Source organism: Megalops cyprinoides, chromosome 1, assembly GCF_013368585.1.
Source record: "Megalops cyprinoides isolate fMegCyp1 chromosome 1, fMegCyp1.pri, whole genome shotgun sequence".
NCBI classification, from domain to species: Eukaryota; Metazoa; Chordata; class Actinopteri; order Elopiformes; family Megalopidae; genus Megalops; species Megalops cyprinoides.
In genome coordinates this window covers 29,478,095-29,494,268 of record NC_050583.1, presented here as the reverse complement: position 1 = coordinate 29,494,268, position 16,174 = coordinate 29,478,095, and the positions used below count along the sequence as shown (strand labels likewise).

At 43.7% G+C, this 16,174-nt stretch overlaps 1 protein-coding gene across 1 annotated transcript in view; it reads right to left on the bottom strand.

Moving 5' to 3' along the window:
• Positions 1-1,900: 1,900 nt before the first annotated feature.
• LOC118779477 (unconventional myosin-XV-like) overlaps positions 1,901-16,174 on the bottom strand; it is a 31,138-nt gene continuing 16,864 nt past the window's right edge. The window contains exons 30-64 of the mRNA XM_036531646.1: positions 15,614-15,805; positions 15,022-15,131; positions 14,827-14,918; positions 13,815-13,938; positions 12,903-13,031; positions 12,653-12,705; positions 12,272-12,511; positions 11,980-12,064; positions 11,635-11,776; positions 10,441-10,531; positions 10,056-10,218; positions 9,857-9,972; positions 9,567-9,626; positions 9,371-9,446; positions 9,092-9,207; positions 8,769-8,887; positions 8,405-8,546; positions 8,198-8,309; positions 7,921-7,995; positions 7,266-7,471; positions 6,910-7,052; positions 6,748-6,820; positions 6,554-6,626; positions 6,227-6,300; positions 5,973-6,055; positions 5,726-5,856; positions 5,247-5,341; positions 5,082-5,159; positions 4,874-4,970; positions 4,490-4,650; positions 4,080-4,213; positions 3,634-3,767; positions 3,320-3,453; positions 2,635-2,775; positions 1,901-2,002 (exon numbers count right to left, since the gene is read on the bottom strand). Of these exons, the coding sequence (XP_036387539.1) occupies positions 1,901-2,002; positions 2,635-2,775; positions 3,320-3,453; positions 3,634-3,767; positions 4,080-4,213; positions 4,490-4,650; positions 4,874-4,970; positions 5,082-5,159; positions 5,247-5,341; positions 5,726-5,856; positions 5,973-6,055; positions 6,227-6,300; positions 6,554-6,626; positions 6,748-6,820; positions 6,910-7,052; positions 7,266-7,471; positions 7,921-7,995; positions 8,198-8,309; positions 8,405-8,546; positions 8,769-8,887; positions 9,092-9,207; positions 9,371-9,446; positions 9,567-9,626; positions 9,857-9,972; positions 10,056-10,218; positions 10,441-10,531; positions 11,635-11,776; positions 11,980-12,064; positions 12,272-12,511; positions 12,653-12,705; positions 12,903-13,031; positions 13,815-13,938; positions 14,827-14,918; positions 15,022-15,131; positions 15,614-15,805 (4,096 nt within the window). The remainder of the gene's footprint in view (positions 2,003-2,634; positions 2,776-3,319; positions 3,454-3,633; positions 3,768-4,079; positions 4,214-4,489; positions 4,651-4,873; positions 4,971-5,081; positions 5,160-5,246; positions 5,342-5,725; positions 5,857-5,972; positions 6,056-6,226; positions 6,301-6,553; positions 6,627-6,747; positions 6,821-6,909; positions 7,053-7,265; positions 7,472-7,920; positions 7,996-8,197; positions 8,310-8,404; positions 8,547-8,768; positions 8,888-9,091; positions 9,208-9,370; positions 9,447-9,566; positions 9,627-9,856; positions 9,973-10,055; positions 10,219-10,440; positions 10,532-11,634; positions 11,777-11,979; positions 12,065-12,271; positions 12,512-12,652; positions 12,706-12,902; positions 13,032-13,814; positions 13,939-14,826; positions 14,919-15,021; positions 15,132-15,613; positions 15,806-16,174) is intronic.

Genomic DNA, 16,174 nt, shown 5'->3' with positions numbered 1-16,174 from the left:
GCAGGGTCACTTAGCATGTGAACCTCCAGATGCTTTTGATTCCATTTACCTTAATCTGAACCACCAAATACACAGTGCAGATGCAACAAAGCCTATGGTCTAGTGTTATGATTTTTTATTTTATTTTAAATGCACTTGGACTCTGACATGTTGTAATGATTATGACTTGTCCCGTTATGTATTATGTACAGAAAAGATTCAGTCTGCTTTCATAAATGTGAGTTAAGTTTAAACAGCTATTTTACTTGACATTTATGAATTGTATAACAGCTCATAATATTCATAAACATCAATTAGAATAATTGTGTTAATGTGCACAACCATAACTCCTAATTCATTTCTTCTTGAAGCTGGCATGAATAGTTTTAGAGTAAAAAATATGAATTCTTTTGGTATCCTTTATGTTTTGCTGTCAATGTTTATGAGTGTAGCAATAACTGACTAAGACCAAGAATTATGTCATTTTAGTATTATGTTTCACCTGTGATGGTTCTAGTAGTCTCCATAGATCACAATGTAAAGTAAAGGTTTGTCACACTTTATGGACTTACGACTTAAATTTGTTGTATCATCATTTTCCAATCACACTGCAGAATCTTACTCAATATTACTTTCCGATTTTGACATCCAGAAACATGACTGACATCGCCAAAAAGATGGAGCTGTGCATGTTTACTACGTGCTGCAGGGATGCTGCAGGGAAGTACAGTTCAAGAATCCATCATGTTATCATGTGATTCTGTAGAGGAAAATACGTACAACAAATAAGAGGGCTAGAACTCCCTGGTCAAAGGATTGCAAAGTCAGATGATGAAAACACTGTCTTCCGGTTTCTGTCACTGACAAATGTTTATCCTACTCTGAATCTGTTGTACTTTATCACTTGTGCTCATGTGAATAGTCGATTATTTAATTTACAACTAAGTTTGACAGGAACAACATCTCTCATTTTTGCAAGGCATTTTCAATAAGAATGAGGAAATATACTAAATGGTTTTATGTGTGTTTGCATCTGAGAGACTCTCTCTGAGACCCTGTAAGTGAGAGGTAGTGCAGAGAGACTGACCGCACAGCTGCTGTGTATGTATGTCACACTCCTCTTTTAGACACCTATACAGCTGAGTCATTGCTAAGTGTCGCTTTATTTTGACCTACTTATTCCTCCAGGAGTCCCAGGGAGACTACCAAGAGAGAGCACCTCACCCTCTCACATATTATATTGAATTTGTTTTAGGGGTAGCTATAGATTCAGTAACAAATTGATACACACAGATGTTTGATATTTCTATAGAAATATTTAATGTTTTACAAAAATATTGCTTTGAACGGTTTTGTGGTCCTTCGTGCAAAACAATGACAATGCACACAGATATACACATTTATATAAGTATTACAAGTGAGCGCAAATACTCTTAAATAAATTGGAAAATACATAATTCAACATCTATATAATTTTGACATTAGATTTTGTTCAGGAATAGTGGCTTTAGCTTCAACACAGGGACTGAATGTGAACCAACGGTATTTTAATGTAGGATTCATATGTACTGTCAGTTGAAAATAATGCTATGCTAATGCAGCCTACTTTCTTGATTTCCAACCAGAAAAAGGTCACGGGAAAGACACAACTTGCACTGGAAATTCTTCAAAAACATGATATTTGTGGAAGCATTTTGTACACCACCCTAAATCCTACTAAAGAATGTAATGTTGGTATACAGCACATTGTATGAAGAAACCCTTTTCAGTTCTTAGAGGGAAAGCCCAAAAATGAAAAACAAAGTACTTTCTGGCATAAAGAGGTAGTTGAAGTGTAGGATATCGTGACTGGACTCTGTCTCTGCCACCATATGGAGGGAGGTGTCTGTCTAACCCAGATAGCTGTCTGGGCGAGGCCGTGCTAAAGCAGGGTGATCTCGCTTGGGGGCAGCGTTAGTCTCTTCTCCCGCACTGACAGCAGGTTCTCCATATGCATGGCAATGACACGGCACAGCTCCAGGCCCTGCAGAGTCACACATCAGTACACCTCTGTCATCAGCAACACAGACCTCACTAAAGCATCCACCCATCTGCAAGTGGACTGTAATGGACTGTAAACAAAATAACATACTGTACACTCTCACACACACAAATCACACATTTCTTGAAAATGTGAAAATTTACCTTCAAGTATTCTAGTTAATATTCTATCTAGAATGGTTTCCTGGCATACTGTTGCTCTACATATTATTTAATGCCTTCTACTCCATTGTAGACAATAGCACACTGCCATCAATTTACATGGCTTTCCAGTAAATATCCATTAACATTTTACAAGAGTTGGCATTTTCACATAATACTAATGGAGTGTACAGTACAACACATCAAAATCATCAAAATGGTTTGAGAAATAAAAGACAAAGACAAAGGTTGGCAGACAGTGTGAGAAATGCTATTAGAGACCAGACACAGGCTGTGTTGTACTATGCAAGGACAAATAAAAGCAACAGTCCATAAAGCAATAAAAACGTTTATCCCTTGTGAGGTGGGGTAATTATTGTTTTTTCCCTTCCTTTGCAGGGTCTGGGAGATTAGAGGGAAAAAACTGGAAAGGCCTGGAGTCTCAGTCTGGCTGTGTGAGTGTCCCAGTCATACCTGCTCCAGCTGTAGCTGAGTGACACGCTGGGACATCAGGTCCCCCACACTGATCTCCACATAAGGAAAGCTGGTCCCTGCCGAGGGCCTCTGGGTGCGAGTGGACTGTACCTCTTTCAGAGGGAATTTCACCATCAGCTCCTAAGGTTCAAGGTGGAAGTGGAGGTGTGAGGGACATTCCCTCAGGTAAAATACTTCAACCCTATCTCTGTGTGTCACTGGAGAGGCAGGCTAAGGCTCCTTTAATTCTGTAGTGGTGACAAAGCAATCTGATGATATGGTTTGTGCACGGTAATGAAAGCCACTGAGAGTGGGACTGTGGAAGAGTACCCAGCTTTATAAATTTGCCTGGTGCAGTCCAGTACAGTGCTTACCGAGTTTGATTTTCAGATACTTTTTTTTCCAGAACATGTTGTTACATGTGTTATATACTTTTCCAAAAAATGTATGCTATATGTTACATATGTTACATATGTACACGTCAAATGTTTTCTCATGATTGATGCTTTCTCTATTGTAGTTGCCCTTTGTAAGCATTGTATGCAGTTCTGACTATGGCCTTAAACAAAGCAATTAGATAAAATAATTGAAAAGATAGCCTTCAAACTGTAATTGCAAACTACTCTGCTTGCCTTTCACTACCTCTGCACAGGCTGCCAGTCAGCAGCCAATAGGTGTGACTCACATGGGTGTCTTTGTTGAGGAAGTTCAGGCCATTCTGATTGACAGCCAGTATGCAGGGGGCCACAATGGAGCTGTTACTACTGCTCTGAATGTAGAAGAAGGAGGATCCAAACATGGGGAAGGCGCTGACCAGCCCTGAGGTCACAAAGCACAGACCAGTTCACATCATTTTCGAGACGCTGCTGAAAGTGCCACTTGTGCTGAATCATGGTAAAAACCAGCTTTGCTTACAGCCCAAGTAGCTCATTTGTTGTTTATGAGCTTTTAAACTGTGGGGTGTAAGAGATTGGATCAGTAGATAATGTTCAGTCTTACCCAGGAACTGTGCTCTGGCCTGGTGAGGGCTCAGTGCTTGGACCTGCTGCATGTGCTGGGTAACCATGTTCAGCCACTGCTGCGGGCGCTGTTGCCCATACAGCTGAGGGGGGATGCAGTCCTGGACTTCACGCCTGAGGGAGACACAGAAAAGGGAAAACCATGCCATTTGGAGACCGGTGCCATGAGGACCTAACAAACAGCTTCTCATAAGTTTTCCACAGTGTTAATATCACAGAGGAGACTAGTATATTGATGGAAGTTACTGTGTCTTCAAAGACGTGATGGATTCAGTGGATTGTATTACATAATCACTTGTTGCTGCTTCACATACATTTTGAATTTAGCCAGAACTGATTGTCTTCACAGACTTAACTAGTAGACCTGTGCCATAGACTATGTATTATGTGTCATAGGACATAAATGCAGTAACTCTGTTGACCTACGTGGTGGGGATATAGATGCTGTCTTTGGCGCGGTGTTGTAAGGCAGCCAGCTTGGAGACCTGCTGTAGAAGCTGCTCGCTGACCTTCCCCTGGGGCACGACATTGAGCAGAGCCTTCAGGTAATCTGGGAGCACCTGCAGAGACAATGGGCGTGAAAGTGACACTCAGATGCTGTCACATTGATTGCTGCCCCCCAGACAGGTGAGGCAAACACAGACAGACAGAAGGGTCAGTGTGAGTGCTGACGCTTACTCTACCATGGCCTTCTCAAATAAATACAATTTTCAAAATTACCTTTCACCCAACAAAATTTAAGATGGAGCTAAGCACCACACCTATCATTGTTGGCGACTTTTCTGCACCAACACTATCACTACCTGCCATTCGGCCACCTACATGTCTGACTGTACCTGATTGAAATGCATGGTGACACAGAGCTCGTTGTCAAACTTCAAAGGCTGCGACCAGATCACTCTCCTGAACCAGAAGCTATAGTTACTGTCAATTTGTTCAGCCTCCGTGGCAATATCCAAGATGTACTCCCTCTTGTTCAGTGGCCGGACATTCTGACCTACAGAAAGATTCAGATAAAAAGTTTCAATGACACGCATAAAGTGAATTATCGGGTTCTCCTTTCCTCCTTTCCACAACCGAAAACAAATTGAATCAGCTTATTCATGGTATTGTAGTCGGCTTGACTCAGCCTGTGTCTCTATGGAGGACATTTCTTGGAAATATGGATATTTATCACTGGCTAATGTTATGTTAGACATGGACTTTGCAGGGCTTCTCACCTCTGTTTGTGACCACAAAGATGGCATACTCATCCATGGCCTCCAATCTGTGCAGAGCCATCTCATAACACAGCTCTTCGATGACATCAAAAGCAATCTGAGCACAAATAAGAGACACATTGTATACCCCACCATGAATGGCTACTGGCTTCTCTACATATTGCACAATAGCCTGCACTGTATAGAATGGAACATCTGGGGGACTCACTGAGCATGTTTTTATTTTCAAGTGACGCTCAGTTCCTCCAGGAAAGAGAAACATCTGCCGCTTGGAGCTTCGGCCAGCCTGAGGAAACCAGGAGCACAGAAGCATTTAGCAAAAGCACAGTGAAAGTGATACAGATTGCAAAAGCGTGACTCAGAGTGAACTGACCATCATGGCCTTCAGCTCCATCGTATTGGGGAATACAGTGCGTCCACCATACTGGAGCGTCTTCCTCAGGTTCTGCTCACAGGCTTTAGCAATTCCTGTCAATACCAGAAAAGTGCCCCCAGAGCCGAGCTGTAAAAACCCATCACTACTCAGTCTTTATGTTATTATTTAACATAAATTCTGGCTAATTGAAGCTAAATGAAGGTTGCCTTTGGTTTTCATCTCTCTTTGAAATACAGTAGTTTTCTGAAAATGAAATATAGAAAATTATTTGTCCAGACATAAGAACAAGCATCACATACATAGCCCTTACAAGCATTTTTGGTATCTCAAGCACAAAACAGAGGCCCATTCTTGGTGCCTTTAAAACATTACATTTTGTGTGTGTACAAGTACTTAATGTTTGTTACCACGTCACGGTCTCAGTGTGACTATGGCATTAAATTAACTAATCCGATCGTGCCTGTTGAACAGCTTACCCTGGAAGAGGACCCCGGGGCTCTTGCAGACATCCTGCAGGTACTTAAACAGGAAGGGCTTCAGTACCTCTGAGCAGCGGTAGTAGGCTGTGAGAATGTACAACAGCCTCCAGCCCCTCTGACAGCTGTCCCTGTAGAGCATTAGGGACAGGACAATGTAAGGGCAGCCTAGGATTTTGCTCGCCCCTGAAAGGGTGAGTTCCTTTTAAAAAAGTAGCGAATGGTCAAGGGATAACCCCCATCTTACGCTTTGGAGCTGGTGTTGGCAGTGATCTGCTTGAGGACCTGACAGTAAGCCTCATCCTTCATCAATCCATATTCTCCAATGAGCTGTAGAGAGAGCATTGACATAACCCATTAACTAACACATAACAGCACGGTGGTCCTCTGAGGCTGAAATTCATGTAATCAAAGCATAGCATTCTGTCATGTTAATTCTGGAATGAGAGTTTCAAAGGACAGTTTAAATTGCCCTAATCAGAGAGGAGATCAGTAGCGTACCCTTAGAAACATGCAGATGACGTCTTGCTCCGTCTGACCTTTGAGAGGATAGTCTCCCATGAACTTCATCACAGCTGTAAACAGCACAGAAAACCAAGGCTTATAGATAAGCACTGTCATATACACAGCTCTGTTTCTATAAACATTGATTATGAGAGACAATTCAGAAAGGGAACGGGACTTAAGTTTCAACTGTGTTTAGGCTACAGAGTGAAAATCAATCTCTCCGGACCCGTTCCCAAATGTTGTTATGGTTTCTTTACATAACAACATTTGGGATCGGGGTCCTGAGAGGTTTCTTTTCACTACATTATGCTCCTCACTTACCCAGGAAAATTTCTGCTGCCACTTTGTTCATATTTTCATCTGTGAAATCTATCAAGGACTCCTGAATTGGTGTCTACTCAGAGAAAAGGAAATAATTTAATGAAAACAGATGCTGTAAATACTTTTCAAAATGTACACCTTATTTTGTGGTGTAGAAATTGCAAGCATTAATTTAATTGTAATGTCAGAGTTACCTTGGAATATTTCACCATGTCTGATGGTTCTCTGGAATCCTTGCCCTTCTTTGATTTCTGTTTAAATGAATCACTGAAAACATAATGGTTAATCATTTTAATTTCCTTTCTGCAGCGCTGGACAGAGCAGTCAGACGTAACCTGCTGAGTAGAATGACAGACCTTTTTGTCCTCTGGGCCTCTCTGAAGTATTTCTTGGCAAACTCCACCAGGTTGTACTGGCTGTCCTGCAGCATAGCCTCATCCATCCCCATGTTGCTGTGATCTCCGTATCCATCTGTAAATTCACTGCTGTTGGGAGCCACCTGCAGGGAATTCCAGCACTGCTTCATAATGCGATTCCCAACCACCCAGCTGACAGACTATTTTTGTACCATTGATTTAAACACAGTTGTCAGTACATCCTAAACTGACCAGCAGCCTCACACTTGAGATTTAGTTTAAATTATTTGTTTGTGAGTGGGTGTTTAACATGGGCTTCAGGCAGAAGTGCAGTTAAGTGGGCCTTGGCTCTGTACCTCAATGGTGCGATCCAGTTCGTAGGCTGCCACAGCCGAGCCCACAGCCACAGCCACCGCAGCAGACGCAGCCACCTTTCCCTGCTTGTTCTTGGGCTCCTCCTTCCTGTCCATGGGCAGGTTTATGAAGTCAGGAGCGGCTACCGGCTGGGCAAACTCCACAGGAAAGATCCCTGAACGTCCATGGATCGCTCCAAACTTCCAGCCTGAGTGTAACGAACAGCATGAATGAATGAAGAAATAACACAGCAGACCTGAAGTCCTGAACAATAAGACAGAGGCTACTACAGTCATAGTGAGGACCTGCGGCTCTAACTACAAGAGAATTGTCATGTAGTCATGCATTACTATTCCCTTGCATCTTGAAGGTTATTTATTTATCCTGCAAACTCATCCATAACCACTGCAAACAAGGAAGAGCAGTAAAATGCTTACTGAAAAACAGCTGTCATTTATAAGGGTATTTCAAGCCCAGCACAAATGGAAAGCAGTGGCAATGTAATTTATAGTAAATCGTTAGACATACGCGTGAAACTGCTGTGAGACTGTACTGGGTCCAAAAATAGAGAAATCTGTGCACTGTTTTATCCATAAGCACACTAAACAACAGCAACAACCAACAGCCACTCAATGCCATCAGGCCACACAGACCCACCAAAGTCAGGTGTGTCTTTCTTTAACTCCTCCAGGAACATCACCTTCTTTCTCACAACACAGCCATAATAGTGGCCTGTAAGACAGCCACAGGGTTAGAGGACAAGACTCTGATGATTTCACACGTACCAGTTACTGACCACTGCTTCATATTGTCCAGTTTCCAAGAGGGTTATCTGCTTAGGTGAGGTTTAAATGGTCAACATTTCTCCAAGGTTTAAGTAGCAGGGAGATGGGGGCTCACCGGCTTTGCTAAAGCCCCCATCAGTATGTCTCACCTTCATCCAGGCCCTCCATGATCTGCAAACGGATGATGTCACCCTTATGAAAGCTCAGAAGTGTCCTGTCATCTGTGATGTAATTTCGCACCGCCACCACATAGTCTGAATCCTACAGCGGGAGAGAGAAGAGATTTTTGATCACGCACAGTGCTCAGACCAAACCCACATGCCAGAGCTGTCACCATCATTAAGACAGTGACTCACCTTCTTCAGCTCTGTGATGAAGAAGTCAACCATAGTTTTGACCTGCGGCGCCTTAGCAGAAAACAGAATGAGCTTCTCATTGGTCAGGTTGAACTCCAGCATGTTTTTGGAAGGGATTGTCACAAACATGATGTCTGTGTAGCTAAAAATGGAAGGGAAAAAAAAAACAAAAAACAAATGGTGTCAAATTTACCATCTAAAGCATCCCCTGAATGAGATGTGAGAAAAAAGTGTCAACAAGTGCTTGAGAGTGACAAACTAACAGCACACCAAATAAAAATGTCGTCAACAGCTTGTCCCATTCTGTTGTTACCCTGGTAAGTGTTGCTTATCAGTGAGTAGCCCACACCCCTCACACAAGTACCTGTATGGTCGCAGGACTCTGAAGTAATCTGGGGCAGCAGCGCTGCTCTTCACCATCTTCAACAGTTTGATTCCACTGTGTGATACAGCTAAGACCTGGACTCCAGTTCCCACACTACCCTGTGGCACATATAGCCGTGATACATATTAGTGCACATACACATGCTCATGTGAGGCACAGCTCTGAGGGTTATGCCATTTGATATGCCTTTTGAGCTCACTTATAAGTCGCTTTGGATAAAAGCATCTGCCAAATGAATAAATGTAAATGTGAATGTGATATGTACAATACATAGCCACAGAGAGTGAAGATACAACACTTACGGAGGCTGGGAAGAGGCGTGAGAAGTAAATCTCCCAGGAGTCCCTGGCAGCAGTGACAATCTTCTTCTTCACGCTCTCATCCTGGGCGACAGAGCTTGGCTCGATTTTGTGCTCCGCTGTCGCAAAAACAACTAGAACTTACTGAACTAGTCTCTCCGTGGCCTTCTAAATTACCCTTAAATTGTTTATTAATGAATTAAAGCAAGTGCTATGTTATAGGTTCTTGCACAACATTATATGTAAATACCACTGCTGCAAGTTGAATGACATATCATTTACCAAACAGGGATTTCATTTTCAGCCTTTCCTCCTTGGTGATGCGTACACATGCCTCCGAAAAAGTATCATTGACTATCTGTCAGATGAAGAAAATAAATGTCAGGCAAAACAATAAATAACGTTATACGAAACAAAATGGCAGCAGCTCAAACAAGTAACAGTACTGTAAAGTATTACCCATATGTATATAACATACCTGTTTGAATATGAGATCCAAAACTAATGGATTGTTAAAGCTGTCCTTTGGGTAGAACACCTGCAACCAAAGACAGCGAGACATTGTTTTTCTGTCCCCAACAACTGTGACGTAAAATGAGGGCTAGCCTTCATGCAGTGGATTTAGGAAATAGATGTATAGAAATAGATGCTGTCACTTGTCAATTTGTCAGTGATAACAGAAGACAGTGTAATTATTGTTGAGTTCACTGGAGAAAAACAATCATGGGGGTGTTCCTTTGGGAGGCATGGCTGCAGGCTGGGGTTCACCTCCTTCCTGAGGTAGATCTTCCAGGGCACATTGGTGTAGGTGTAGTGTTCCTCACTGCTCCTCCGGTGCAACTGTGTCTGAATGGTCTCCTCCTCCACCGGAAGGTCTCTGGAGACTGCGTTTCCACACAGATCCTTCAGTCATTATGCTGTTTCCCATGATGCATCATCATCAGAGTATATCTTGCAGTGCACTAACCTGGTGGGGGTGGGGGGCCGGGGGCCCTCTGAATGCTCGCTGGCGTTGGGGCCTGGGGCTTCTTGACCTTCACACTCCTGGTTGGCTTCACCACCCCAGCATCCTCCCTGATCTGTTCCCTTGCTGGGGCTGCAGCAGAAGCAATGGCAGTGGGCTTTCTCTGCTAGTTGATGGGAAACAAAAATAATATGGAATACCATAACATCATGGCAATATGACATAGGATAAAGTCTGCAGAACAAGTATGCACTTTCACTAAAAAAACAGCTCATAGGAATCATTGAACCAAGACAAGAATAAAAAATCCATCCTGTCCTCGCTGCCGTGCAAGATAATAAGCTCCTAAACCTGAAATGATTTCAATGAAATGAAGTGCTGCCAGTACCTGAGGGGGCTGAGTGGTCATCTGTCCCTTCAGGATCATCATGGCTTCATCGTGGGGGTCCATCTTCTTTACAAACACTTTCCCCTCCCTCCTGTGATTTGTGGCAGAAATTGAAATTATTTCCTTACTTTCCTCTGCATTTGTTTATCGATATTTGCATTGAAATTCAATGACACCCCTGTTTGCCAGTGGTGTCAGCCACCGGGTTGAACTTTTGACCCAGCCACAGTTGTGTCTCTGTCTTTTTTTTGTTGGGCTGGTCAGGCTCTGGTATCAGCCAGCTTGAAATGGGACAGGGATAACTTGCTCTACTATGACTTTGCAACTGTGCAACCTGGTTAAGGGAAAAGCAAAGAGATTCAGAGAACTGAGGAGCAAAACCACAAAAGCATAAGAGGGCACTAGGAAAAGCTAAGAAGAGAAAAGGCAAAGAGGGTGAAGTTCAAGCTGGTGATTTAAGCTCAAGTGTAGCTCCCTGAGTCATCCATAAGAATTGAAAAAGTGCTACAAAAATCTCAGAAAAATTTACTGAGGCCGACCTTAATGTGAAACAGTTGTACTAGAAATATACAACTCAAAAAGAAGCACTGATGAGTAATCATAGACAATAACAGGAAAATTGCAGGTGGGAAAGGGGGGGGGGAGATTTCAATTTGATTTTTTTCAGGTAACACACTGAAACAACTAGGGGCAGCATTTTAGGTACTGCAACTGCTATTTCTAAGTACCTGTTTCACTCTCTAACATCCCAATACTGTAATATTGATGGTGTTTTAAGCTACTCATGTTTGACTTTTATTTTTTGGCATAGCCAGGTTTAACCAACAACACTCTCGTCTGTGAACTGTACAGTATGTGTCTTTCCTCACCAGCCTGACGCCATGAAAACACCACAGTAAAAAAAAATGCTGCATAGTAATTGTGTATTTGTTTCCCACAATTACTTGTGGCCTTTCCTTTGTAAGGTCCATTGATCTTGGCCCTAAATCACTGCATGTGACACCAGTGCAACAGCCTAGGCTTGTGAAAGGTCATGGAAACACCACAAATAGTTGCTGGAATCCACAGTCTGCTTCCTCCTGGGCAGGCCAAGTGCAAGTGTGGCTTGCTAAATGGTGACATACTGTATGACGCTATTCACGCTAAATCTGTTGCGGGTCTGCTGAATGGATTAAGTCTGACGTGGAAGCTTACCTTTTTATCTCTACTGGCTGTTCTGGGGGAGGTGTCTGGTAGTGTTTAATAATGTCCTTGATGTTGTGGCTTGGCACTATGTGCTCTGAGTTGGTAATGGAGGACTTCACCACTTCTCCAGGCGGTGCAGTTCGGCTGGGGCCTGTGGAATGGGGAAATGGCTGTCAAACCACAGAGAGTGACAGGGGGACCCACACAGTCTGTACATCACAGCACACAATAAGACAACACACTCCACAGCTTGCATTCACTATCACACCTCATACACTTGGGTTTTTAACAGCACAGCATTGAGCTTTACCAGTCCTGTCCAGGAGGGGGCACAGTAAAGCCAGGTGAATGTACCTATTTTCTGCGGGGCCGGTTTCTCCTTTTTCACAGGAGGAGCAGGTGCCTTCTTGCGAGAAAGGCTGCCTTTTGATGTTTTGATCTGCAACAGTCAAGTATCATGAGTCAATACTGAAGGATCCTCAGATGTGAACAATAATGTGCATGAACAATCTATATTTTTGGAATTTAAGGGGACTTTAGACGGGCAGTATTGCTAGAGGATGAACCCTATACAGACAGTCAGAGTGTCCAAATGTATTGCAATATTACAGTTGTGTCTGAGTAGTGACAGCTATCCTGAACTTACCGGTGTGGATATGTTGGCTCGGGGCAGGGGGGTCAAACTCTTGGGTGGGCTGTGTTGAGTCTGGGGACTAGTAGGGTGACTGGCGTAGGGGCTAGCAGGGTAGTTGGCGTAGGGGCTGATCAGTGGGCTGGTCGGAGGGCTGGTTGGTGGGCTCATGAGCGGGCTGGTGGGGTGACTTGTCAGAGGGCTGGTCACAGGGCTGCTGACTAAGGCCATGGCCTGCATGGTCATCTGCTGTGCCTGGAAAGCAAAAACATGCAGATCTATGCTCGCACAGCTAATTGTCCACAATACTGTTAACACAACTTCTGCTGAGAAAACTGCATTTGTATATGGTGGCTATGTGCTTCAGGTCACGAGGATACAAACCATAATTATTGCCTGTTGGTTGATAATGGCTTGCTGCTGTTGTGCCAGTACAGTTTGTTCTGCACCTGGGGAACAAGACAATGCTGGTGTAATTAACCCTGAGACAATTACCAGAATCCTGCCCACCATGCCCTGCACAAATGCCACAATTTTGCCTCGTCATTTGGTTGTGCCAAGGTGAGGGTACATTGTTTTAATGGAAGCTTTGGCTCATAAAACATGTGCAAGTAAGGACTGGCGGTCATTTCCACAAATACAATACCTGGCATCCTGGGGACAGTTGGCACACTAGGCATCACGGGCATAGTGGGGACTACAGGCATTGCTGGCATCGCCGGCATTGCTGGCATCGCCGGCATGACCCCTCCCGCCATGGGCAGCACTGGCACCGCTGACAGTACACCACACAGGATACAATGTCAGACAGACTAACAATAAATAAAGTGCACCCAATGGCACATACACATACAAATGTATACAATGGCAATACAAAATACAATATCAAACTTTGGTTCTATACTTCAAACTCAAATGCCCGAAAGACAGATGGGTATTGTCAGGTGTAATGACATGTTCAAGGAAATAGTAATGTACCATCAGATCGCATCTGTTATTTCTTTGAGCTACTGGTGAGTTCATTGGAATGCTGATTCACCAAGGAAAAATGACTGCAAATGCATTTTTCCATTTGTGGCTTCGAGGTAAGTATAGGTTACAGTGTACAGGGTCAGGAAAGTGACCTAGATCTATTGTTCTGGAACAGAGAGAGGTTCTCATATGATGTTACATAGGACAGCTAATCAATTATCTATGAAGGAAGGTGAGTCATTATTCTGTTTAATAAAACTTCACACTGTAGCTGTGTGTCCAAGGATAATCCATCTTATGAAGAGAGACATTTTGCACACAGAGATCACAACAAAGTGCCAGGTAGGTTTAGCAGTGACCATTACTAGCTTGTATGCCAGCATATTCTAAATGTCAAGCCAAGTGATCATCAGTTATTACACAACATTGTACTCAGAATACCTACGTCTTATATTACACACAGGAAAATGCTCCTACTGGTTGAAGACAAAGTGAGACAAAGTTTGTCCTAGCAGATTCAGAATTACTACATACTAACTGGACCAGCATATATTATTTAGCTGTGAAAGCATGCAGAGAGACTCACCTCCGGACTGCCACCCTGGGGTGTAAGGCCCACTGGTACCTGGCTTCTCTCTGTCACCGTTCCCCCCTCCGATCCCTCCTCCCCCCTTCATCCTGTTGGACACGCTGGCTGCCCTCTCCACATCCTTCAGGAGAGGCAGAGAGATGCAGCAGTGAGGAATGATAACTTGCACGGCTCAGATCCTCAGTGCTGATCTGAGAGGGTATGGCAAAGGGTAGCTGCTCTTGGCATCACCTTACACTCCCTAAGAGGGACAGGCTCTGCTTTTTGGCTGAGTGTCCCATATTCCTGTGGCCACAGTGAGAATGAGTACATGACGATAATCAAGGCTAACACAGTTCTGATTCAGCGCACAGAACATTTGCTCGGATTTCCCTGTTGCACCTCTCAGATGTCCATCAGCATCCTTTCGGAAAAGCCCAAGAACTGTGATCCTGGAAACCTCTGAGAATGTAGGACACGCCTCATTAAAAAATAACCCATTCATTTGCTAAGTGTCATATCCTCAGGCATGGTAAATCGATCCCCTTTAAAAACAGGCCCATGTACAACCATTACACTGAGGGAATTGGCAGATATCAGTGTTGGGAGAATTACAGTAACTCAGTAACTTAATCACTCCTTTGCTGGTGGGGTTCAATTGCTGATAGAACACATCTGATACATGCAAATTCTTACACACACAGGATCGAATGGCCAGCAGACAATACATGGTGTGACCACTCACTTTACCTGAATTACCACATTACCAATTGCAGAAGTATTGTGTGTAAAATTCATGTTGAGGTATAGCAATGTGTGTCTCTAATGTAACAATAAATGTAATATAAACTTTGCTGTCAATCAAAATGTGGGTGCAGTGCAGGAAATTACAAGGAAATTAAGGCTTGCATTTGTTTTAAGCCATAGGGTCTACACAAGTTAAAGAGTTGAATTAAAAGTTGTTTTTACTAACATAACCTTTATACTATAAACTAGATAGCAGAGTGGGAAAATGGAGCTGTTCCAATACCCCATTGCCATAGGACAGCACTGGGTCAAAGAGGCTGTCAAGGTAGCGGTCCATGCCCTTCTGGGTCGGAGCTTCCCCAAAGCTGTCAGCCTCTGTTAGGATGAGAATTGATTAGTGTTCATGAAACACCTACTTTAAACACGCAAGGGAATGATGTTTGATTGGGAATATAATGTACGGTTTAGGGGGCCTCACCATGGCTGTAATACCCGTCAGAGTCAGGAAGGCTAGAGCGAGGTGCATGTCTCATTGCATGAGCAAGGGGACTGTCCTCGTCTGAATCAAAGCCGGTCCCAAACAGGCTTCTGTGAAGACCATCACATGGTGTTATTTTGATGGTCTAAAACTGGACGCACAGCTCCTCTGGGATTCTGATGCACAGCAAAAGCCAAAATACAGCCAACTCTCTACCAGTTTTGTTTTTTTTTTGTAAAAAACACAGAACACTTGATGACAATTGCTCAATGCAGAAAATGGCTGTAAAGTGGTTTCATTACATGCAAGCAAGGACCACAGCCAGTGGTGGAGGGAAACTGGAGGCAAATTAATGTTTGGGTGAAGTTCCAGAAACATTAGAGGCTAAATCGATCTGATCACAAAATTGGGCACGTAGTGAGTTCCGTTCCTGCTCTCAGATAACAGGCCTTGTGGTTTGAGTATTTATCACCATCCACACCTCCCTCTCCAAAGCAATTACAATGCAAGAGAAGACTAATCAGTCCGACCATTAGCAAGACTCAGTAAAATGAACCACTGATGGACACCACCAATGGACACAGATGCCTACATGGTGGCGTTGGGTCTTGTCCTGGATGGGTCCTCAAAAGAGATGATGAAGAAGGATTTCTGCTTTGGGAAGTCCGGCATCAGCTCAAGGTCAGAGATGAGGTCCATGACATAATCGTGTCCTTCGAGCTCCACCCACTGACCATGCTCCTTCATGAGGACAGACCACCCTCTCCAGCCCTCTGACACCCCCCTGTAGCAACACAGCATCACCACAATAGACACTGACCCCGGGGCTCATGGAACGTAAAGCAAACAGAACTTATGTAATCATCCACTGACTTAGATTTATAACCCAGGAGTTACTGTGCTCATGTGAACTGGGCAGCAATCTGGAATTGTAGTTATGGTTGTGTACAGGCCCGGTGTTATGGGGGCGCTTAGGGGTGCATTGCACCCCCAGATGGATGTCAGTGCACCTCCAGTTGTCTCCATATATCCCAATATCTACATAGTATTTATGACTTTTTGTGGACCCCCCTGGGCTGCAATTGCATCCCTCAGCATTTTCTCCCAGTGCCGAGCCTGGCTGTGTATTGTTGAATCCCTCTCGCAGGTAACT